At 38.6% G+C, this 24,286-nt stretch overlaps 2 protein-coding genes across 19 annotated transcripts in view; both read right to left on the bottom strand.

Annotated features, from left to right (window-relative positions):
- Nucleotides 1-3,206, bottom strand: part of LOC103135153 (transmembrane protein 65-like) — a 23,440-nt gene extending 20,234 nt beyond the window's left edge. Inside the window, exons 1-3 of one of the 5 annotated variants that reach the window (XM_007548127.2) lie at nucleotides 3,098-3,206; nucleotides 2,897-2,999; nucleotides 2,284-2,630 (exon numbers count right to left, since the gene is read on the bottom strand). In XM_007548127.2, the coding sequence (XP_007548189.1) occupies nucleotides 2,284-2,596 (313 nt within the window). In that variant the 5' untranslated portion in view covers nucleotides 2,597-2,630; nucleotides 2,897-2,999; nucleotides 3,098-3,206. Of the gene's footprint in view, nucleotides 1-2,283; nucleotides 2,631-2,896 lie in introns of all 5 variants that reach the window. The other 4 variants (XM_016680049.1, XM_016680376.1, XM_016679060.1 and 1 more) reach the window with 4 other exon arrangements.
- Nucleotides 3,207-4,128: 922 nt separating this feature from the next.
- LOC103129100 (metastasis suppressor protein 1-like) overlaps nucleotides 4,129-24,286 on the bottom strand; it is a 44,488-nt gene continuing 24,330 nt past the window's right edge. For 2 of the 14 annotated variants that reach the window (XM_016673053.1, XM_016673357.1), the window contains 14 exons: nucleotides 20,777-20,861; nucleotides 19,453-19,544; nucleotides 19,195-19,269; nucleotides 17,931-17,942; nucleotides 13,162-13,319; nucleotides 12,941-13,048; nucleotides 12,730-12,827; nucleotides 11,226-11,490; nucleotides 10,149-10,259; nucleotides 9,067-9,309; nucleotides 8,655-8,861; nucleotides 7,640-7,802; nucleotides 7,255-7,548; nucleotides 4,129-6,739 (listed from right to left, as the gene is read on the bottom strand). In XM_016673053.1, the coding sequence (XP_016528539.1) occupies nucleotides 6,285-6,739; nucleotides 7,255-7,548; nucleotides 7,640-7,802; nucleotides 8,655-8,861; nucleotides 9,067-9,309; nucleotides 10,149-10,259; nucleotides 11,226-11,490; nucleotides 12,730-12,827; nucleotides 12,941-13,048; nucleotides 13,162-13,319; nucleotides 17,931-17,942; nucleotides 19,195-19,269; nucleotides 19,453-19,544; nucleotides 20,777-20,861 (2,366 nt within the window). In that variant the 3' untranslated portion in view covers nucleotides 4,129-6,284. The remainder of the gene's footprint in view (nucleotides 6,740-7,254; nucleotides 7,549-7,639; nucleotides 7,803-8,654; nucleotides 8,862-9,066; nucleotides 9,310-10,148; nucleotides 10,260-11,225; nucleotides 11,491-12,729; nucleotides 12,828-12,940; nucleotides 13,049-13,161; nucleotides 13,320-17,930; nucleotides 17,943-19,194; nucleotides 19,270-19,452; nucleotides 19,545-20,776; nucleotides 20,862-24,286) is intronic. The other 12 variants (XM_016673656.1, XM_016674273.1, XM_016675537.1 and 9 more) reach the window with 12 other exon arrangements.

The raw sequence follows: 24,286 nt of genomic DNA, 5'->3' as shown, positions 1-24,286 counted from the left end.
GTAATAAATAATATTAGTGTTAATATTGTAATAAATAATATTAGTTTCATATCAGTGATATTGTGAGATATAAATATCGCATCAACTCCTGAAGTTAAGATTTCAAATATTTTTGTTTGTTATGGTCTCAGGAATATCAATGAAGGAAAAAAAAAAAAAAAAAATCAGGTATCCTTCTCCTTCCACCTCGCAGTTATCCACTACTTTGTGTTTGCCCATCATACAATATTCTAATAACATACATTTAAGTTTATGTTTGCAGTATGACAAACCGAAAATGTTCAAGTGCTGTAATTATCTGGGGGTCAAGATTATAGCTTAAAAAACAAACAAGTCTTGATATAAAATATAAAACAATTCATTTTCAAATTCCTGTCTGCAGGATTATTATTACGTTATTTAAAACGAGATTTAAGATCGGTCTGTAAAACCTATGAGGAAACTCATTTTCAAAACTGTGTGAGAGAATAAAAACAAAGCTTCTTAGCAGCGCTGCAGAATTCATAGCAGGATTTCTATCTTCATAAGAAAAATCCATCTGATCTTTTTTTTTTTTTTATGTCCTTCCATGATATTACTGAGACCATAACAAACAAAAATATTTGAAATCTTAACTTCTGGAGTTGATGCGATATTTATATCTCACAATATCACTGTTATGAAACTAATATTATTTATTATAATATTAATACTAATATTATTTATTAAGCCTGTTAATAAATAATAAGTATGGTAAACCACAGGCGCCGTGTTTTATCCCCAGCGGGAAAGAGTGTGAACAGTTTTGGGTCAGCACAGAAGCTGTAAAGCCTCTTCATCATCACTTAACTGTTTCTCCCGCTGCATCCCCCTCCTTATTGATTGACAACTTTCTCTCTGCATGTGGGAGATCCTCTGCTCTGGTGCATTTCTCATGCTCCCATAACTGTATTCTTACAGAGATGCAGTAATGCCTCCACACTGAGTACACTGCACAATTCACTAAACGATACCTACAGAGCGACAGCATCAGTGACAACAAGAAAGAGTAAATGCCTGATAAAATTAAAAATGAAAGAATTATTAAAAGTTACCTTGAGGCTATGGTTTTGGGAAAAAACAACATTTGTTTATTTTTTTCAGCAGATATCTCTGGGTTGCTTGAGCCCACTTCACCAGTCCACTTTAAACCTGACTTTGCTGGGAGTAATCTAGACTCCCAGCAAACCAAACTGTAAAAATTGCTGCATCATGAAGGCACAAATCAAAACAAAAGGGAAGGACGCCCACATGTCCTCAGACAGTGCCAGCTACTGATCATTTATCCTGCACAACATAGATCAGAAGGTCTACAAGCACTGCCCTCCATGCTGTCTTACCACATAATAAGACTGCAGATTTATAAAAAGAGACACGAGTGTAAGAGAGGTTAGTGCATTTATACCTGCTGTAAACAGAACAGAATACATCAAACAGACTGCAATCAGTCCAAAATGTATAATATATGATCACGGGTTACATAGGTCCATCAAAATTCAGCCACACTCATTCCAGATTCTTATAGTAATTTTCTTTAGCTCCTCATCTATAGATAATATGACATTTATGAGAATTGGCTCTGAAAAAAAGGCTGCGGTCAGCTTTAGAGCTGCATTTAAAGATCAGCCATTTCTAATTTTTTAGGAATTTGAAAAGAATCTGCCCGCAGCCAAAGACCATTCAGACCTCAATTATCCGTTAAGAGATTGTAATAACCATTTTAATAAAACACCTAATTTATTTCTCCCTGCTGGGATTTAAAACTGCGGCTAATCTCAGTTCAAATTAAACAGGGTGAATCACAGAGCTAACCAGAGCTAGCTCCATGCAAACAGACTTTCTAACAGTTTCAACACCTGCTGGACTGGCAATTGCAAGAGCTCATGCATTTACACAAAACATTTACAGAATAAGTGCATCTGTCTTACTAAGGCAAAAGAAAAGCTTGAGTCATCATTACCCATCATAATAATATGATTCTTTTTTTTATATGTTGAAAACAAAGCATTTTACAAGCAAGTATTTTTGTCTCCAAGAGATGTAGATAGAAAATTTCACCTGACCCAATGTTACCACTTTTTTTTTTTTTTACTTTTCCACGCACAAACAAAAACGTGGATTACATTTTCAGAAACTGCACGAATATTTGACTGCTGTCCACAGGTAGAGCACAAATAATTGAACCTAAAGGGCGGACTTTATCATACTGACGGTGTTGAAATGTAACACCTTGTACCTTCTGCTTCACTGTAAAACACTACCTACCTTGAGCAATGGCTATGGACTCGAACTTATGCAGCTCCCGCAGCAGACAGCTGCGTTCCGACGGGTGGAGGCTGTAAATGAAGTCCTTGGCTCCGCGGGGTGAGTTGAGGGGCTCCACGGGTTCCTTCAGGGGATGTGTGCCCAGGTAGCATCGCTGCACCAGCGCGGAGAGCGGAGGCTGTGAGGCGAGCCTCCCCGGGGAGCCTGATACTACAGCGGATGGTTCGCCGCTCCTGTGTCCGGCTCTGGACAGTCCTCCCCCGGCTGTCAAGGAGAAGGCAGGCCGCAGGACTCTCCGCAGGGAGGGAAGCATCTTGGGGATGAGGGTAGAGAAATAACCCGGAGTCCTGACGGACAACAGAGCTGATTGTAATTAGAGTAAAATTGTATTTTTCTCAACCACGTGACATTACCCATGATTTCATTATTTATGCTACAAACTAACGTCCGCACAACGGTGGCAGAAAAACACAGTTTCTCTATCCGAATGTCGATTCTGAACCAAATGCGAACCTGACATTTCCCACACACACTATTTTACGAACCGGTATTTTAGTTTACAACCCTCTTCTGAAGCAAAAAGCTGCATAAACCAAACTGCAACATGACTTACTGGGACGCACCTCAGTCGATGCTCCGCTGTCCCGTCCTCCAACCTCCGCCAGGAGAAGCCCAAAAAACACGGCAACCGGTCCGGTTCATACGCTTCACTCGCTCTAAGAGTTTGCACACAGTGACACAGAAACCGCAAACATTAAACCGACTTGTGTAACAGTAAAAAAAAAAATCACATTTTCGGTTTCTTCGGACTAACCTCTAGCTGGCAGGATGGAGTGAGGCGGATGGGAGGGCACAGCGCCGGACAGCGACCTCGAAAATGTTGACCAATGGCAGCGCCGCTTTCCTCCGTGCGTAACTCTGACGGCACCGTCAGACGTACGCACCTCTGATCACAGTCTCATTTGGGGACTGCTTGGGTCAGAAATTCAAAGCCTGCTGTACTGAAGAATGTGTAAAATTTATGTAAACGGGGCAAGTTATACAGGCAATTTAATGTCACGTTTGAAATAAAAAGGCGTCATGTGATTACTATTTTTAGGATGTTATGACTGGTTCATATTGTCAATGAAAATAAGTGCCAAAACGTTTTATGTAACTATTCACAGCTCAGTCAAGATGAAAATATTAGACAAGTGCAAATCAAGTATGTCACAAATGGGTGTGTTCATCCATTCCTTTCCATCCAGGTGGGGCACTTCAATTGTTTAACCAAACCCGAGTCCACACCCAAAGGAAAAAAAGATATCACGTGGCATTATGTTTCAGAAGGAAGGCGCCCATTCATTAAAAAAAAGAATTAAAATTAAAAGCTAACGTCTCCTGAGTGTGATTAAATATTTTGCCGATTATAAGCGTGTTTACAGATCTTAAATGAAAACATGTAGACGTTGGTTGAGAGCTAGTAATTAAACCTTTGTAAGAGCGGCCTCTGGTGGCCACAGTGTCGCATAACAAGATTTTTTATTTTTATTTATTTATTTTTACAACGTTTGGTCCCTCTGTGTGGCGGTGGTGTTTTAAGTTCTTTGGGCTGCATTCAGTCTCTCTTATTTCATGTATAAAAGCTGTGTGAAATACATTGATCAAACAAAATGTACAAATTATAGCGTCTAATATATCGGTTTTAAATTACAGCTCGAGTCTAAAAAATATAAAATGGTTCTTGGTTCAAAGATTGTCAGGTATTGCATATAACATTTTTATCCTTTAAAATGTAATATGTATGATATTATACCCACTCAAAAACCATGAATATACAAAACAACAAGAACAACTGAGCCAAAGTAAGTTGATTATTTTTATTATATTTCTAAAGGTGCCACTTTTTCCTGAAAAATAAACAGCATCAAAGCTTAAACTATACAGGGACAGGCAGCGAGAGGTCAACTCTCCACTGAGAAAATGAGCAAAAGACTAAACTATGTCACAGATTAAACTGTAATGTTCAAAATTTCACAAACTATATACTTCTTACTCATAGGATACACTGGCATTTGGAAATATATATTTATGCTAAGAATTTGAATATGGGAATTACAGGTTAATAGCATATTTCAGATATTCAGACAGAAAAAAAAAAGACCAGGTCATAAAATAAAATTGCCTTCAGGGGACAGCTGTCAAGTTTATGAATATTTCTGTGTTAGTCCACTATCTGTTCAGTCATGCTAAAATAACTGTACAAGCAAAAACTAAAACAATACAGACACTTTAACCAACTCAGAGAAAATTGTACAGTTATTTTGTACACAAAACTTATAATACTGTTGCCCGTGAACTCAGTTAAACAGCTTGCCTCTCGTTAATATGTAATGTCTGCACATCTGTTTTATATCTTTCTCACACTGGAACGGATAAGCAACCTTCTTACTCTGGTATATATATATTTTTAGAACGTATAAAAATAGAAATAAGATGAGAACCAAGATGGAATTAAAACACTGAAAAAGAAAATAAATTAAAAATGTGTGAGTTCCTCGACTGACCATCGCTAAACAATATTTACACTTTCATACATCTTGAAGTACACAGTGCTTGAACTGAAACGCAAATGAATTACAGACGTGGTGCCACTAACCTCCTTAGCTTATAGTCTAACGCTACGATACGAGGATTAATCTCGTATCCCAAAATCTTATCAAAGTCCTGATAAAAAAAAAGTAACTAAAATGCTACTTATATTTATAGTTTATGAATTATACATGTTGATCCGATTTCCTCCTTTTGACTGAAACAATATCTGTACATAAAGAATGATACTGCAAAAGTTGGAAATGTTAATCAGAAGTACTTTCTTGTTAGAGTAAAAGGAAACAAAAAAAAATTAAACTTGGAAATAAAAATGTTTAGAAATTTTAACTGAGAATCTTTACATCAAAAATAGTTTGTCTCATTAAAAATTCCTATCACTTGTTTTTAATTTTTCAAACTGTTGCACATGGATACCATAGTACGATAGTAGAGGGTCAATTAACGTTTATACATCCTACAAATCTCAGTATGTAGCCTGCAGAGTCAAAAGATATGAGAAATCAAACACCTGCAGGAGAGTTTAACCAAAAATTTATATTAACGCAGGGGAGGCCGATGATGATTACAACCTTTTTAGATGTTTTGAAACTAAAAATCGTCACTCTGAACCATCACACTCATCCTCAATTTAGATGTGCTAAATTATTTACAAATTATAAAGACACTAAGACAAGCAAAGATTTTAAAACAAAAGATCAAATTTCTATTTATATAACCTCGTTACACTTTACAAAGTAGCCTGCAGCAATGCGTGGTCAAACAAGTGGTAGCACAAAGTCAGTTCCTCTGCTTTGCCACAGCTTCCTGGGTCGGCCATTCGGGTCCATGAGGGGCTCTGATGTGAGCTGTGTTTATGCCTCTGAGCTGTAAGTGGAAGACAGCTTAGTGTCCATTATTCTTCATAAACAGTGGTTGTTTTACCACAGGAAAAGGTCAGCCAAGTCATTTGTGCTCTTTTTTCAGAAAAATATTCACAGAAGCGCATCCTAATATTTCACACCGTTACGACACACATCATGGACCCAACCCAGCAGAAATGATAAGTGTTTTGGTGTAGAGCTTCTGTTTGATGGCCAATGAAGAATAAATCTACTCAGCGGAAACAGAAACAACCACAAGGGGGCGCTCTGGTCTACTACTGGTTATGCCAACGATTCTGCCTTTGACTGATGGATCTGACGGATCAACCAAAAAGAAAAAAATCTACACTAAGTCGAGGTTAAATGTCTTTGAGGTGACATATTTTCACAAGTGAACATTTCATAAGAGAGGTGTCTCCTATAAACACAAAAAGCTTTTTCTTTCTTTTAAAGCTTTTGACCAAATTCCCAAATATTTTTTTTAATGGAAATTTCCATCATCAAAGCTCAAGATACTTGTGACACCAGGCTGGCAGTCGGATGATGCCGTCAGGCGATCCGTGGAGCTGAACGATCGTTGGTGAGGGTTCTTTTGAGCTTGACCCCCTTGCGGATAGCCACAAGCATGTTTCCTTCATCTTGTTCGTCCGCCTCCTCTCCAACTCTCTGGTACGGCTGGACCAGCTGGTTGGGCAGGGGAACGGTCGGAGGGTTGGTAGAGGCTTGGCCGCTCCAGGACGTCAAAGGAAGCGTGCCAGCTTCGTCCGGTCTTACAAATGTCGAGGAATATGAGCTTTCCTCTCCTCCTCCGATCTCCTCTGGACTCCTGCTCCCGTTAACTGCTCCTGACATATCAGGCACTGTAGGGATTTTCACAGGCACGACAGGAGTACGAATGGGAATGGGGCCTCCGCCCACAGAGCCGGAGCGACGGGCGCAGGGTTTCGAGGAGGGGGTGCGGCGGATTGTGGCAACTCCAGGGGTGACGATAATTGGACCATGACCTGCAGGGAGGATTACAGAGGTGGGGTGAATCCTTGGCAGGTAATGATGATACAAAGCAAATAATAAAAGCTGCTAGAAAATTGTGGTTTTAACGTGAAGCAACCTTTGTTAACAGATACACAAAAGAAAACAAAATGTATTTTATTGATATTTTACCATAAAACACGAAAAACACAGGCACGACAGGAGTACGAATGGGAATGTTTTTCAAATAAAAATAAATCAAAATCTGAAAGGTGTGGAGTACGATTTGTATTCAGTCCCACAGAGTAAATAGTTGGTATTTTTTTGAGCCACATTTTGCCTGTTAGAGGCTTTAAATCTCTCACTGCCTAATGACCAACCTCTATTTAACTCTATTAATCTTCCTATCACCTCTGACCTGCTTCCATGACTCAAAATAAGTTACACTCGGGTGGATTCTATTACTAATTGTTTGAGTTTTATTTTCAATTTTGTTTAAATGTATGCCTGAGTTTGTGGTTGCAATAAGAAAAACCTCAGTTATTTGTACCCGTAGAAGTAGCAGTGTATTGGCCAGCAGGAGCAGACGGATAGGCTCCTGTGTGGACCGGTGTGGAGGGATAGGCTGCCCCGTGGTACGTCCCCTGTCCAGGATATGGGGTCTGTGTGATGGGCATGCCGGCTGTGGAGGCGGGCCGTTTGGTCTGGAACATGCGTCTGTAGGACTGGCCGATGTCACTATTTCTGGGGATCGTGGAGGACTTGTCGAAGTCAGACGGCTGCTGCGGTTGCTGCTGCTCAGGCTCCTGGTCTCCAGCCATGGAAAAGTAGTCGTAATCTGAAACTGTCGTGGGCAAATATGAGGAGGTTAAGTCACTTGTACAGAGTGGATTATGACACAAAATCTCTGAAGAGATAATCAGGATAAACTTTACTACTTTGTGATGGTATGGTGTCTTCGGAGCAGCAGGGTGTGTTGGTCTGAGTGCTGTAGCCGCTGGAGCACTGGATGGAGTCTCTGTTTGACCTCTGGGTGTCCAGCTCCAGACCCCTGGATAAGGCCAGGGCCAGTTCATTTTGGGCCTCGAGATCATCAGCCTGACGAAACCAGATGAAATCAACATGTGGGGGGAAAGACAAAATCAAGACGTTGGACTGAATTGATACAACCAAGTGCAGTGTATTAAAGCCATTAAAATAATTAAGTCCAACCCACTAAAGTCATTAACGGGGAACATTAATGGTGGAGGGCTATTCACATTGTTTACATGCCGTTACTGCAACAAAATTGTTTTTGTTGAACGCTCACAGTTAACAGATGGCATTAAACAATATATGGAAATAAGTATCACCATTAAAGGTAATCATTGAGTAATTTTGTAAAAATAGGTCTGCAGTTTTAGGACATGACTAAATGTGCTCAATGGAAGCATGCAAAAAAGCTCTTCTGGATCTAATAACAAATGCAAATAAAAAAAGGGAGCTCTTACAAATTTCATCAGCTTTTCCCCCTCATTTTTCCACTTAAATCTTTCCGATCATTAAAAAAAAAAAAAAAAAAAAACTTTTATTGCAAAACAATATCCAACAAAAAAAAAACAGTTTACAGATTATTTATATTGACAGTAGAATCCAATTCATTAACATCAATCAGTCTAAAACTGGTTCCAAAGTTTGATGGCCAGTTAACTTTGAAGGACCATCAAAGTTTGATGGTCCTTTTGCATTGGACAGATTGATCTGCCCAATGACAGATCAATCTGTCATTGGGCTAACTGGGATACTCTTCAATGTAAAGCCAGTTGGTGTGGATATTTGTTTTTCCCTTAAAAATAGAATCATCATTTAAAAACAGCATTTAGTTTTTACTCACTTTATAATTACTATATATTAAAATTCTATAGGGACAAACACTTTTTCACAGCAAATTCAGAGGAGACACAAACTGACCTTCATGATCCTGTTCTTCTCTTCCTGCTGGTTTGGTGTTTGTGTCTGAGCAGGACGGGGGGCTGAGATCGATGTTTGGTCTGAAGGGGGGCTGTTGCCACCATTTGTGCTCCCATTATTCTCCATCCCACCCAAAGCTTCCTTGTCTTTCCTCCTCCTGAGTGTGTTGACCATGGGCTGGTCATAAGGCCCTGGCTTTGCCCAGTCCTGTGGACAAAAATTGTTTAATAATGATTTTTCCCACATTTCTCTGATGTTTCAAAGCCTTAAAATGGTTCTCTTTTGATTTAAGATTGAAAGTTAAAAAATAAGAAATTAATTCTAAAATTGCCAAGCAAACTCGTGTGATGAGCAAACTGCACACAAGGAGAATGGAAATGTGTTGCTCATCAAGTCTGAGGTGATGACCAACCTTCCAGCTGGGGACTTTTGATGAAGGTACCATCGGGGACCCCAACGTGCAGTAGTTGGGATAGTCCGGCAGCAAGGCTGAGGCGGGACGTGACCAGGAACGAGTGGGGCATGAGGTGGAGGGAGAGGGGGAGGATGGTGGGAAGAATGGGAAGGAAGTGCCTGGAGCTGAGCCCAAGCTCCCCCCATTGCTATGCAGGTAGGAGGGACTGGCTGGGCTGTAGTGGTCGAAGCCATTGGACAACTGGTGTTGATGGAAGGACAGACCAATGGCAACAGAAGCAAACAAAAGGAAAAGAAGCAATGGGATCAATAAATGAAATGGTGAACAAATAATAAAAAACATACATAACTGAGGATACATTAATGAAAGCAAAATAAGATCAAAATCCTTGTTGATTAACCAACATCAATATAGATGAGAGTCTGAATGCTAAAGAAAATGGATGGATGGATGAAATCTGAAAAACTGAGAAACTCTGTTGACGGCTCAACCATTATCTGGGGACTAATGTATTAGAAAGAGTACCAAGAAGAAAACCCATTGCATAAAAAAGCCATACTAAGTGCCATCTGCATTGTTCTGCCACGAATGAGGGGGAATAGAAAATGGAAGGTTGAGACCAAACACACTCCCTGTTCATGTGTAAAACACAGATATAGTTGACAATCCGAGGCAAGACCCCACAAATGCTTTAATCTAGTATCTGACTGGGCTGAGTAAAGATATCAGCAAAGGTTTATTGAAGCACCTTTACAAGCAAAGCTGGTAGAGACGTACACAAAAAGAGTTGTAGCTGTGATTGTACAAAAAAGGTGCTGAATATAAACACCCACCAAACTTTTCAGATTATTTGTAAAAAGAAAAAAAAATATCATGCTATTTTTAACTGAAATATCACCCACTTCGCATTGATCTAAAACATACATTTTCAACCAAATATGCAGAAGTTTGTGGTTTTAACCAGGTGATATTAATCCTTTTGCAAGCCTCATCAGTTTCCTCAACCTTCCTACACTGAACGGAAGCGGATATCTGGCGTATGAAGGTCTGCGGTTCATTATACAGAAAGAGCTTTTCACCTTGTCAGTAACATGCTGAAGTGCAGTAGCGGTGAGAGAGCAGGCAGTGCTGCAGTCACCGTGAAGCTGCCCAGTCTCTGACGTCTCAGAGGAGCTGGAACTGGGACAAGGCTGTGACAGAGAGGACAGGGAGCAGCCGGCAGGAAGTGGAATGGTGAGGTGGGAGAGAGAAGGAAGCACGAATGGAGAAGAGAGAATTAAAGCAAAGACATACTGACAGCTAGAAGCACAGGCAAACTGTTTGGCAGCTGTAGCGACTTCTCCACGAGTTAGTAAGGAAAAGCATTAGGAACAGTGCACTAGGAGAAGAGTTATATCAGCATTAGATGCAAGGCCATTAAGAGCAACATGTTAAGTGTCAGCCTCATTAAAAAGAAGCTCAGTTAAAACCCTCCAAAAAGTTAAAGCCCCTTTTAAGCATCCGATTCTGTAACCCACAGTGAGCAAACACAAGGCCCCATTTCCCAGGCCTGTACTGTATGTGGGTCAGGCATGGAGCTGCCAAACCACCTTCAGCGGATCATAAAAACTTGGAGTCCAACTAAACCGATGTGTTCTGGGCTGAGGAGCTCTGGTTGCTGGCGAGCAGCACGTCGTCGACTAATGCAACTGCTCTCACGGTCGATCGCAAGCCTCAAAGCCCGCACAGACAATCCCCTGGACTGACTCGCACGTTATTATCTCACAACCTTTGTCAGAGAGTCAGACTGAGGCGATATAGACATATTCCTAATGTATGTAGAACATACAGGCAACACAGCAGCATATAATTTAACTATGATTCATTTAATCCAAAATAAAACTGAGCGGTTTTAAGTTTAGCCAAACCAAAGTCTGTCACAGTGGTGAATTTGTTTTTTTTTTTCATAGCAGGATGGTTCTGACCTGTTTTACCCTGGGCTAGAAAGGAAGCAAACTAATTTCCTGCACATTTATGATACAATAATAGCACTGAAATGACTTCACATACTTACCACGGCCAGACAACTGTCTGTCTGAAGGAGACTGGCTCTCAGTAGGGAGCCGGATTGAATATATGAATAAATATGGGTATCTCTTTTATTGGCCCCGTCTTACCTTTGTTTCAGCTGGCATCGGTGAAGAGGATTTGGACGATGCATTTTGGTCCTGCGATGAAGAAATGAAGCCAGAGTCGTGGGAAGAGATGCTAGAGAGCCGAACTGGGGCCTGCAGGGGTAATGTGGAGCTGCGGTATCGATGGCAGGGGTGATGATGGTGAAAGAGGTGATGCGAGGAGGAGGAGGAAGAAGAGGAGGAAGGAGAGTGAGAGTGAGAGCCACTGGAACCCCTGGAGTCACTACTGTTAACGCTGTTCAGACTACTGTGAAAGGGGAAGGAGGACGGCACAAAGGGAGGACCAGTGGGAGAAGTTTAGCAGCGGCAAGGAGAGTTAAAGATGGGCAAGTTCACCAGAAGCCACGGGTTAAAGAGGAAGGGTCGAGTGGAGGGGGGAGGACAGGGGAGACAGGGGAGAGATAAAAGGCAGAGGATAACGGGGGAATGTGGAGGAGACAGGGTGGGAAACGATTAACACGGCATAAAATGATGCAGCAAGCAGTGACCGAAGCCAATCCAATCAAACCAATGTAAAACAAAGTAATAAAATAAAAAATTATAATGAATACAGAGGGCAGACTTTTATCAAGACAAAATACTCAGATGCTGAACAAATTCAAGGACTAATTAGATTACACACATCACTGTCAATAATAAGTGAAAAAAACTTCCTCCAGTCGTTGAAACAAGTATAAAATACACACCCAAATGATTAAAAAAAAAATAAAAAATACACAAGACACCGACCACCTACAATTATTCTTTAAAAAAACCAAAAGAAATACAAAAAAGCGCTGCTTTATTACTTGAACTCACTTATGAGACTCATAATGTTACTCCTGTTTTTTGAAAAGTAAAAATTAACAGTATCACATGTATCCCTTTGATACATGTGGTATTCTCTGATTTTATATTCAAATAAATATAAATCAAAAATCTATCTAGAATTAAAATTCACTCACAACCCAAGAATAGATTGTCCAAGAACAACAGGATAGATAAAAAAGTGAAAACAGGAACTCAGACAGTAGATTTCTGACTTTAAACCAGAGCAGTTGTACAAAAACCATTAGAGAAAGCAAAGGACAGCGAGCAGAAGACATAGTCTGAACAGCTAACTCCCCCACTCCCCCAAATCATTCTGCATAGTACTGGTGTTATTCTCATTGAGTGATCAATAAGAGTGAAACAAAATAATCAAGACTTTTCCCCCAGCTCATCCTGGCCACTAGGTGTCAGTCATGGTTTGGAAAACTGTCAGTTTTAATGCCTTCATCATTTCTGATTTGGATTAAAAAAAAAGACTTTCAGGCTTTTAGAGAAATGCAAATGCATAAGGTAAATGCACACTTGACAGATTACTGAGCTTCCTCTTACATAAAATAAAGCATCCTTGACCATTTCATATTTCTGTACTCATTTCACACAGTGTTTCTTGGATGCAGGAGGTTCATGTGTACTCTACTTCTTTTAAAACATGAAGGTCAAAACTGCATAAACATACCTGCACATGCTAGATTTCCTGGACGTAGTAGTACTCGGGGAAGAAGGTGGTGTTTGATAGGACCAGCCATAGTCTGAGCCCTTCAGGTCTGAGATCACCTAAAAGTAATCATTAATATTAACAGAAATAGCAAACTTATTTTACAGGGCAAAACAAAAAGTAAAAATGACAAGATTTCAGGATTTTAGGCTTTTTTTTCCCCTCCCCATACCTGTTCACTAGCAGGAGGAAGCTTATGCGGGTCAGAGGTCAGGGCCTTGAGGTCCTCAGAGATGGTCTGGAGATGGGTAACCTCTGCCAACATGGAAATCTCCTCATCCTAAAAGCATCAAGCACATGGAAAGCAGAAAACCCATAAACGGATCGTATTTTATCCAGTCGTAGTACGGTTACAGTAATCAAAACATGAGTTTGCCTCTTTTTTTTACTCACCACTACAGGCTGCAGCAAGGATACAAAACAGCAAAATCTTTGTCTCTCCTCAATGAGAGCCTTCCTCAAAGCTTGCTTCTCTGTTTCTTCCAGAAGGATGTATTTATCACTCACATCCTGCATGGCACTGTTCAGCTGGGGCTGGAAGTCGCCACGGCCTTCACAAGCAAACAGAATACAAATACACAAAAATACACTAGTCATTACATAAGGCATGGAACCAGGAAACCAAATACTACATCACTACTTGTCATGCAATAGCCATGCACTGAATATGGAAAACAATATGATTTTGCACATAAAAAGGAAGTTGGTGAAGATATTTTTTTTTGTGGCATGTCAAATGATGCTATGTAAAACGTCCCACTACTTTGGGTATCACCTCAGCATGAAGAGCACCTCTTCTTACTGAAGCACTTCCTGGCTCTTATTCAAGGAGGGCAAAAGGTTATCTTCTTCAGACTAATCTGTTGTCTGTAGGCCGTTACTACAATATACTCAAAGGTTGGAGTCATTTTAGACATTTTTACCTTCCTCTTTCATACACTGAAATTTCAGAAAATGTTTTTGAAAAAAATAAAAAAATAAAAAAAATAAAGACTTTTTATCACAACAAAAGAGCAAAGTACCAACACCACCATCTGGCCCTCCGGCTGTCTGTGTGACTTTCAATATAAATATGCAAATCCAGAGTGGGACATTACAATTCCAAGGTTATCTTGACGTGCAGCCTTGCATGTCTTCTCGCTGCAAGTCCAAGTAAAAATGTGAGTCTAGGATTTGTGAGTGTGTTTGTGTGTGCATGGTTTTAAAAGACAGGATGCCCCGAAGCCAAATCAGGCCCGCTTGAGTTCTTGAAGTAGGCAGGAAGGTTGGCGACTGCCTGTGACCATATGATGCACTGTGGATCTCAGAGGCATTATCTAACCACTAAAGATACAGTTACACAAAAACATGTTTTGACTTTAATACATCAAGGTCTGTGGTCTCTGCCTGCTCCTATGCCAGGGTAGAGATAAATTGCTGCCTTTCATTGACATTTGTTGTAATTTCCACATGCAAGTGGTGCATAAAGCAGGGTTAATGCATCATAAAACATACAATGGTCAGTGTTTGTTCCCTTACAGATTTCTTCTGTTTGTATTTGCCACAAATGTTTCAAATTAAGCAGATTTTGATAGTAGACCCGTGCCCCAAAATATCCTAACTTATATGCTCATATGTGAAAACGTTACCCTTGAAAAACATTTACACCTATGATTGATAATTGTCAGTCATGTAGAATCAAGAAATCACTTAAATAAAACTGGTCTGACAACATGAAGTAGGCTAACAAACACAGTGCTTCAAATGAAAGTCATAGTCAATAGTGAAGAAAGTGTTAAAAAGCTCTGTATGGTCAATGGGTGCTTGATGCAGGAGAATAATCCAAAGCACAGCAATCAAAAAAATGTTTTTAAGAAGTCAAAGTCTGAACCTAAATCCGACTGAGATAATGCAGGTCAACCAAGTAATATCTTTAGATGATAATTACAGTGCTCTGACCACAAGTGGCCGTGTTTGTTTTGGTTGTCCTATCGTCCATTAAAAAATTAAATAACAAAAAAGTATATGCTTTTTTCTGATATCAAATATTTGTTTGATCTTAAACAAGCAAAAATTATCTGAAAAGAGGAAAAAAAGAGCAGTACTTGCCCTTGAGAAGGCAAATACTTTTTTCACAGCACTGTAGGAGTCTTCTATGTACTTTTCCATCTCCATCTAAATAAATCAACACTAGCTTGCAACATGACTACAAGCGCTGTTATAATGTTGTTATAATGAAATGTATAGCATCCAGACCTCAAGCCAAGCACAGAGATTTTAATGCTAATGTGAGTTATGCAAGCATCTTAAACACTGGCGGTCTATGGGGCAATAAATTAAATGTAGCTCAACTAGAAAGTCCAAGTTTCAGCACGTTTCTCGGTCTTGTATTGATCCAAAGGGAAATTTTGACCAGACCGGCAAACAATTATATTGTGCAACGGTACGACTAAATCTGAACTGGCCTCACTCATTAGTCTGTTTTCCACAGCAGGACCTACCTCATTATCGTTGTCCCTACAGGCAAAATCTTTTTCCATCCTGTTGCCTTGGACATTATTTATAAGTTGGTTTGACATCTCAAATACTCTTGTAATCAGTAATTATAAACCGCTCCTCTATCATTACTGTAATGTAATGTGAAGGCCGTCTGTAATGTGGATCTATAAAGTAAAATATCCAACAGCTGAAACTACAGAAAGCAAATTAACCACTTTAAAAATACGTTTTATATTCAAGTACAACACATACGCTCTGGCTTGAAGTAGACTTGGCTATAAAGTTCATGTAAAGTTGAGGACAAAGTGAGAGAAAGCAACTCTTCCACCTTAAAGCTGACATTTCTTCTCATAACTCAAACAGCAGCAATTGTGTTTTTGAAATAGGATGTCATTTTAGAATTGTAGAAAATAACATTTCCCTAAATAAAATGATATCTAGGAATTTAACTATTATTATTATTAATTATTATTCCTAAATGAAAGTAGGAAATGAAATGCCAAAATATGGGTATAAAATGTGGTTACCAATTAGCAAAGGGGCAAATTGACTTGGAGCTGCTTTGGATGATTATCCATCAAGCTAGACTGAAGATTAGAAACTTTCAGTCATTTCACCACAAAATACAAGCTTGTAATCCATAATACGGATCTTAAGGGCACAATTAGAATATTTTACTTTAACAGATTCATAACTTCAAAACAACCTGCTAGTCTTAAACATAGAGCCGAAAAAAATGTTTACATTTCATCTCAATAAAAGGTGACCAATTATCAAGACCGTTTACTTTAAATGAGGCAGCTGGGAATTGACAAAACAGAAAGCTAATGATATGGAAACTGATCCAGAATGATATACACACATGCAATAAGCTCCACAAACTATTAGCAAAAACTCAGTCAAAATATAAAAACAATTCAAGCATTTAGGAGTTTGACTAAATCTTAGCCGTCTTTACCAGCTTCAACTTATCTGACTCGAGGGGTTGAACTGTCCCTCATTCTGCACACATGTTGCTACATGTGTACAGACACAAATGGGATTAACTGCTCCAGCTTTCACATGGTCAATGATTAAATTAGGCTGTAATTTTAGACTTATTCTGAGTGCTGCTGGGCTTTTGGGTCAGAAAAACACCCTCATGAGACAGATAAGAAAACATCAGATCTTGTGTAACCAACTAGAAGACGGTGGATGGTGTGGTATTTTTTATGAGAAAATAAATGTCCCTAATTCAGTTAATACGCATAAACCTATACTTAAATACTATTATTACAGCTTAAAGTTAGATAAAGTAGAAATACTTAGATCTCAGTATTTATCTCCTGAGATTAATGAGAAAAATTAGGTAGCAGGGAAACATTACAGAGAATTCGTAATGTTCTACGACAGCTGAATAACCTGATTATTCAAAATGTAGTAGATTGAGGATTTTATAGTGACCCAGTTGAGCGCTCCGAGATGAAACATAGCGGTCACCTCTGAGTGGTAGTGGAAAGCTAATAAGAAGAGAAAGTATGTAGTCTTGTGTTGTCTTTAGTCAAAAGCCGGAGTTCAAGCTCTTGACAGCTGTGAAGCTCGGACATGAAGGTTAATCAGATTGAGCATACCAAGTCAAAGATTATGTCAGCTTTAACAAAGCCAAGAAGGTTTGCAAAAGCTTACTGAGCCCCGAGAGCCGCAAGTTTCTACTAGTCTGTGTTTTATTTAATGTCTATTCAGGATGATGTCTAAACAAGTTTACATGTCAATGTCCCATATTTTTCCAGACTCAAATTTCTAAAAATCTTGATCCATTCAAAATATTTAAATTTTACAAAAGTTTTCTGTCGATCTACAAATACTTCTGGAGTCGTCAGGCTTTTAATTTGCAACATTGATAGACTGATGGATTAAGGCTGGGCAAATGTTAGATGGATGCACAATCTACGGTGAGCAAGCAGATGGATGTGTGGATGAGTGATGGTGGGTGAATAGACAAATCTTTGAGTGAGTGGGATAATGAGTAGTAAGGACATACAAAAAAAATCTTTCATACGCCATTTTCTTTTCCCATTTAGATCTAAATAACGCATAACTCAAATTCCATTCTTTTCCAGACTTGGAACCCTGTATGTCTAACATTGCAGCAGAAGTTTGGGCAGATGGAGGAATTCCTCTAACATTTTTTAACAAAATACACTGCAAATGCTTCAAAGGCTATGACTGAAATGTATTTTTTATTTGTTAATGTCAGTGTTATCATAAGTACAGGTGTGTTTAAGCATTATGTGACTTATGTAGCTCTTAGCTGGATAAACAATTTGTGTAGAGCACATTTCTGAAAGTCAAGGTTTTCTCTTCTTTTTTAATCTTAAAAAGGTTCTTAAGAAAAAGCAACTTACTCAAAACTAAAAGTAATGAATGGGATGGCACAAAAAAGAACAGTGAAAGATGAAAAGAAGGCCAAATCCTTAATTATCGTTTCATAATCTACACTACACACTACACTAAAAAGGAGATCGACACTATAAATAGGACTAACATGTTGCTAGAGTCTCTAACGAGTAGCTACAGCTTGTATAAAAAAAAAGAATGCATGACAAGAAAGTAAAGTCTACATTAGTCATTTACCAATAAAACCAAGACACTTAATAAATTGTAGCATGAGCAACTATTTAAATATTGTCTATGAAGTGACTTACCATGATTGTCTGCTGCAGTGCAGCATTAAGAGAAGAATATCAACCATGGGTGGGCAGGGAGAGAAAAAGATCCACATGAACTGAGAAACTGCCAGCTAAACACTAATCTATCAATGTGTGCCTATGCATGTCTAAAACCTTGTTTAAGGATTCAAACATGAGAAAATGACTTTGTAACGAAAAGTGTGACGTAAAGGCTATCACAGATAGACAGCACATGCTATCTGTTTTGATGGCATACTCTCAGATGCCATCAAAACAGATATTAAATAATCTGCATTGTCTTTAGCATAGCAATAGTCCTGCAATGATGCAGTACTTGGTGCTATCCTGACAGGCTCATTCATCTAGACTTCAAAAGATGGGAATGCAAAAACAGAAATGAGTTCCCCCTCCTTGCTTTCCTTAAAGTAGCTAACATGTCTGAAAAAATAAAAAAAAAATAAAAAATTAAATATGAAAACCAATCCAAATCTATAAACATGCCACAATGACAGCCAGCCAAATGTCTTTTTATGTACAGCACTATTTTCCATTTAGGTGATCAAGTATGTATAACCTGAGCCAAGAGTACTGCACTGCCCTCTCACAGTGTTTACCAAGTAAGGCAATGTTCAGCCTTACTAGAGCTGCACAACTTACTCAGTAGGAAAACACTTGTTCAATACACATGCTAAACGGAGAACTGAACCCCAATTTATACATATTTCCTATTAAAATAGAAAAAATAAATCAATAAAATTTTCTCTCCACATATTATTTTTCAGCACAATTTTCTTAGTATGCACTAAATTCTTGTCAACAGATTTTTACATTCACCAGCTGTTACATTGGAATATATGTATATATCTAATGCAGTATTTCAATCATAAGTCTCAAAAGAAATAGCAGCTTGCATATAAAACCAGTGGGACACACATAGATGAGTTGCAGCTTTTTCCCTTGTGACCTTTTACAAGCTCCTTCACAACAGCTACCCGGCTAAATGTTTAAAGAAGACAAATTCACCAAGAGGTCAATGGAAAAACAAGCGTCAGGTCTGGCTAGGCTAACAACAACATACCGCCTAAGGCAAAAACAGCAGCTTCGTTTCAATAAACTTACCTGCTGTTGAACTACTGCTGCAAAGCTTAATAGTTTTGCATTTCCAGGATTGACAATAAATCATCCATGACTAAAAAGCATTTAACTTGTTTATTTGACAAGATGTATGCCTGACGGCACATGTCAAATGCAAATTGCTTCACAAAAAGCTTCTTCTCACCTTTCTTTGCCTTTTTCTGAAGTTTTAGTGTGTCCGAGGACTTCTTCTTGATTTCCTGTCGCGCTCGTTTGTACTCTGTTACAAAAAGACCAATTAACAGAGTTCAATCAACTGCTTTATTGAGCGTTTAACAATTTATATGACAAAATATTTTGTCTATTTTTGCACTACTGAATAGATGAATATAAACTGTGAACTGAAGTGATAAAACTGGCAACAATTTACTTTGAGAATGAGTTTGAGGGATCATCACCTCACCTTTTGCATGGTCTTTGTCTAAAGTGTTGACACCTCTTTTCCACTCCTCCATCTGTTCCTGCAGAGGGTTAATCAGACCCTCCAGAAAGCACCTGTGAAACGACAGGTTTCTCACTTTTAATCTGAGGTCAGCCAGATTAGTTCAATTTACATGAAAATGAAAATGTAGTTTTCATGACATTTCTGCCCTTGCGATGTCTATTTGGAAGGGAATGGCAAGAACTCATATTAAACCGACAAGCTCTTGCGAAACAGAGCTACATCATGAAGAACAAAGGCCAAACAAGATCATCCACTTACCCTCCCCCCCACATACATTACCTCCAAAATTTTTCATGCAAAGACACACTTCTGCGTTCTACCCCTTTTATTTATATACCCCTAAATACAATCCAGTCATCAAATAAAGTTCACCTGTGTAAAATTTAGTCTCGGTGTTGATGCAGCTGTTTTGTGAAAGCCTCCAAGGTCTCCAGCTATTTTTGCAAAGAAAAGTTGACCTTTGAAAACCATTCAACATTTTCCCTCCACTTCACAATTATTTACAACTGTCTGATGTTCTGTACCAAAATGGAAATAAAATACATACGTACGACAGCAGTATATTTATCATCCAATTTAAGTGAAAGCAGACTGCCAAGCTTGAAAAATGCACAAACATAAAGTCTGGTTTATTTATGTGGCACGTAATCTCACGTCAATCATTGACAGACAAACCGGGAGGGAGAAGAAAAAAAAAAAAACAGACTGTGAGAAAAGAGTCTGCAAGTGTCTGATTGTGCGACACAGGGGGAAGTACTAAGCTTGTGCAGTTATGTCTGTCAATCATTAGCCAAGCATGAACGTCTTCCTAGACACATTTGTAAAGTGTGTGAAATGCGGACAGCTGCAGCCTTAGCGAGTCGAGCTAAAATTAGACTTCTCCCTCTTGCAGACATCTCCACAAAGTGTGTGTCAGTGGGTGGTTGTTGATGGCAGACCCCACGTGTATGGCCCCTGCTATGGAGATCCAAATGGAATCTCTACAGAAATGCCAAGTGAAATTAAAGAGCCTCTTGTCTGGGATGTGTGTGGTAACGGGAGGGGGCAAGGCAGAAAGCTGTGCTGTGTCCATCTTTCCTTTGACATTATAGATGCGTATGCGTCCAAGTAAATAGACTTTTTCTCAGCATTCCACAACAAGGGTCACGGTCGCCCACACACCCAAAACATTACAACACAAAAGGCCAGGAGAAGCAGCAGTCAACATTTTTTGGAGGATAACTTTGGCCAAAGAGCAATGTGTGTTCAAAAGAACAACATTTCAGTGTGTAATTTTTCTTACACAGAGAACTGTCTGAGTTTCGCCTCTATGCTGCGATGCCTCATGCACATCCTGGTCAATGCCGACCCGATGTCTCTGGTGCCACCTAGAACAGAAAGGAGCATGATGAATAAACTTCCAGAGGAAAAAAATAAATAAAAAATATCAAAGTTTCATACAGATGCATCAAATAAAAAAAAAAATCTGATTATCATTGAAAGCTTTATTGCAGTAATTTCAGCTTAAAAATCATGTTCCATTGAGACAAAGTGATATTTCAGAAATGTATTTGTTCAAGTTGTTTATTATGACTTACAGGGAATGAACACATTAAATTATGTTTCTCCAAAGATAAAAATAACAAAACAAAGGTTTCTAACGCTAACTGCTACATTATCAAAAAAGAAAACTGCTGACTGTTGAAGGCCTTCAACAGTCGGGCCACAAACAGATCATAGATAATAGAAATGCTTGGTTGCAAAGTGCTGTATGCACGCAAATTACTGGAAAGTTGAGAGGAAGGAAAATGTGGAAAAAAGTTTCACGAGCAACTTGGATACCAGCAGTTATACAGCTCTACAAAAATCTAAGTTTGAAATGACATGTCACACTTTTAGCCATTGTCACTAAAGTGGCCTGGAAAAAAAACAAAAAACAAAAAAAAACAGGATATGAGCAAGTTTTAGAAGTACTCAAACAGGAAAACAATTTAGGAATGTCATAACACAAAAATCAGCAGGGCAGAGTTTGCAACAAGTTAATCAGACAGAATTACAGTTAGACCTATTAAAAAAAGAGAAAATGAAAACAATGTATTATATTTTGAGATAATTGAGATTCATTTTTAATGAGAATGAAAGTCAGTTTGATTTGTACAGCAGTTTATTTTTATAGACCTGCAAATGCATTTATTTTGATAATCTTTAAACTGGAAAAACAGACAACCTGACCTCAACTTAGCATGAAACATGGACTTATGAATTACTTTATTAGCTTCCTGTGGGAAAAGACACACAGGAAATTGTTGTCTGTCCTGAACGGTTGTTTTATGTCACTAGATTAAATAGTAATAAGATGCAGTGCACAAAAGGCTACTGACAAAACAACCTTATTCAATGCTGGGAGAGACTTAAAAAAATATCTAGGACTTAAGAAAAAAATAATGAACATTCACTCTCAATCATACACCTTACAAATTATGCAACCAACAGCTTTTTTTTTTGTACCAAGTAGCTTATACTCAGTTGAGAACAAATAAGAATGTGCATTTTCCTCCTCACAGCTTAAATGATCATCCACTGGCAGCGGTGAAACATTGATTGACGGAGCTTTTGTCTAGATGTTCAGCATGAATCAATAGCTTCTCTGTGGGACCCCTGTGTGTATGTTTATTTCTCTGTGTGTCAGAGTCCATATAGAGTCGAGAGGCCTGGAGAAACCTTGAATTACTGAACTGTTGACATTCTGCACTCTGCTTCATAAACGGGGAGATACTCTATACGGTGCATCTGTGTGTGTAGCGTGTCTGCGGCATCTTATGGAGTGTAAAATTTTCAGCAGAGTGAGCCATCCAGCTGTCTGCACAGCTCGACGGCATGCAGAGATGCATGCATAGCCGTCACTCACTCAGCCACTCCCACCCACGTAACTAACTCCAAGAGACAATTGGCTTGCAACACATGCAAGAAGCTGCTGCCATCACCTCCAACACTCGCACAAATTCTGCAGCTACAACTTGATAAGGCTGGCTTCAAATCGTGAGCGACATTTCAGGTTCCTCCACAAACCCATTACCGAGATTGCGTGAGATGTTTTTAGCCCGTCTGGACTGTGTAAATATAATTATAGTAATGAACATACCATGGTGAAGTGTTGAATTTCCCAACTGGCGAGTTTAGGTGTGAAAAGAATTCCTAACGTACGTACATTAACGTAAAACAGAGGGAGTTGTTTGAAAAAACAGCTCTGGTTTCAGTTCTGTCTAAACAGTGAATGTTTTTATAACTGATACAATATGGGCTTACTGGTGTGTTACTGCAGCAATAAAACAGTATGCATAGTTGGTATAGTAGCAGTGGGTTATGAATGAACTCCTTGTGAAAGAGCTTGTTTTCACACGATCCAAATCCATATTGTTCTGCTGTTTTGTTCGCCTTTTCAAGAGTTTCTAATTTCTAAATAACAGACTAAGACTGTGGCCAAGTGTAGCACAAAAACTGGCTTAAAGAGTATTAAATCTTTCAAGATGGCAAGTTAAAACTTTGTTACACTGTTCAACTACATTTAATATCCTGTGAGGGCCACTGAGCTCAGTATTAATCCCGTTTCTGTTTTCTGAAGTCTTCCTTTTCGCGAGCTTGCTTTTACAGAGGGCGTGGCTATTATAAGGGCCTCACTGTTGCACAACACCGAAATGTTCATTCACTCCAGCGGTGAACTGTTCAGTTATAATACTCAACCATCCATGTGGCCACGTCTCCCTCACTGTGAGCTCTTGTTGTTTCTGTGGGTGTGGCTGCGTCATGAGACACTTCCACAGAGACGCCACAAACAATTTTAAAGGGTTCAGACCAAAGTCATTAAGGACAAAAAAAACAAACAAAAAAAAAACGGTTAAATTAATTAGATACATAATAGATTAATAAGTTTACCACAAAATATTCTAGATTTAATATGAAGACCTTGCCCAATATAGCATTTTGGGCAAGGTCATTATTGTGCGGTGTAAGCATCTGCTGGTGTCCAACAAGATAAGTATTAACTTACAATGAAATGCCCGCTCACAACATTTGGAATATATTAGCCAACAATTATTTAATTACAAACCATCTTTGCGATTACATCCATCACAAAACATTTTGCTGAACGATAAACTTATCGCGATAAACCACAATATTGTTTTTAGACCATTTTCAAGTAATATAGTGGTAATAACATAATACCGCAGGCACGTCCATCTCAAAGATCAATAACCTTTAAATTTTAATGAACGTTTAACACTCGAACTGGAAGACTTTTTAAATACATAAAAACAGAAGCGACAACTAAAATTAAATATGAAGCTTTCAAAAAATAAAGCTATTTGAAACATATGCAGCAGACTAAAGACTTATCCAGTTTTTGGTAGAAAGAAGGAGAAGAGAAAAATTATACATCATGCAAATGGAAATTATCAAACTCGTTTTACTTGATCCTGCTATCAATTGATTTATTGCTTTTCGAGACAGGCTTATTTGCGACATGAATATTGTGATGAAGATACATTTGATAAAAATCACAAATAATACAAGGGTCTGATCTACTAATACTATACTATCTACTATGTAGATTTTTTTAATTTTATTTTATTTTTCATTACTGGTCACTATTGAAATCCAGAAAATAAGTACATGAATACTTGCACTTTAAGTAGATCTCTTTCCATTTAGCGACTGTGTGGAATCCTATATGTAAATTTGAGAAGAAATCTGGTAAAAAAAAAATAATAATAATAAGCTAATAGTCAAAATGATGAATGTTTCTTCACATGTA

This window comes from Poecilia formosa, unplaced genomic scaffold (assembly GCF_000485575.1).
Source record: "Poecilia formosa unplaced genomic scaffold, Poecilia_formosa-5.1.2 Scaffold0, whole genome shotgun sequence".
Classification (NCBI taxonomy): Eukaryota; Metazoa; Chordata; class Actinopteri; order Cyprinodontiformes; family Poeciliidae; genus Poecilia; species Poecilia formosa.
The sequence above is the reverse complement of the archived record's forward strand: the minus strand, read 5'-3'. Positions and strand labels throughout refer to the sequence as shown.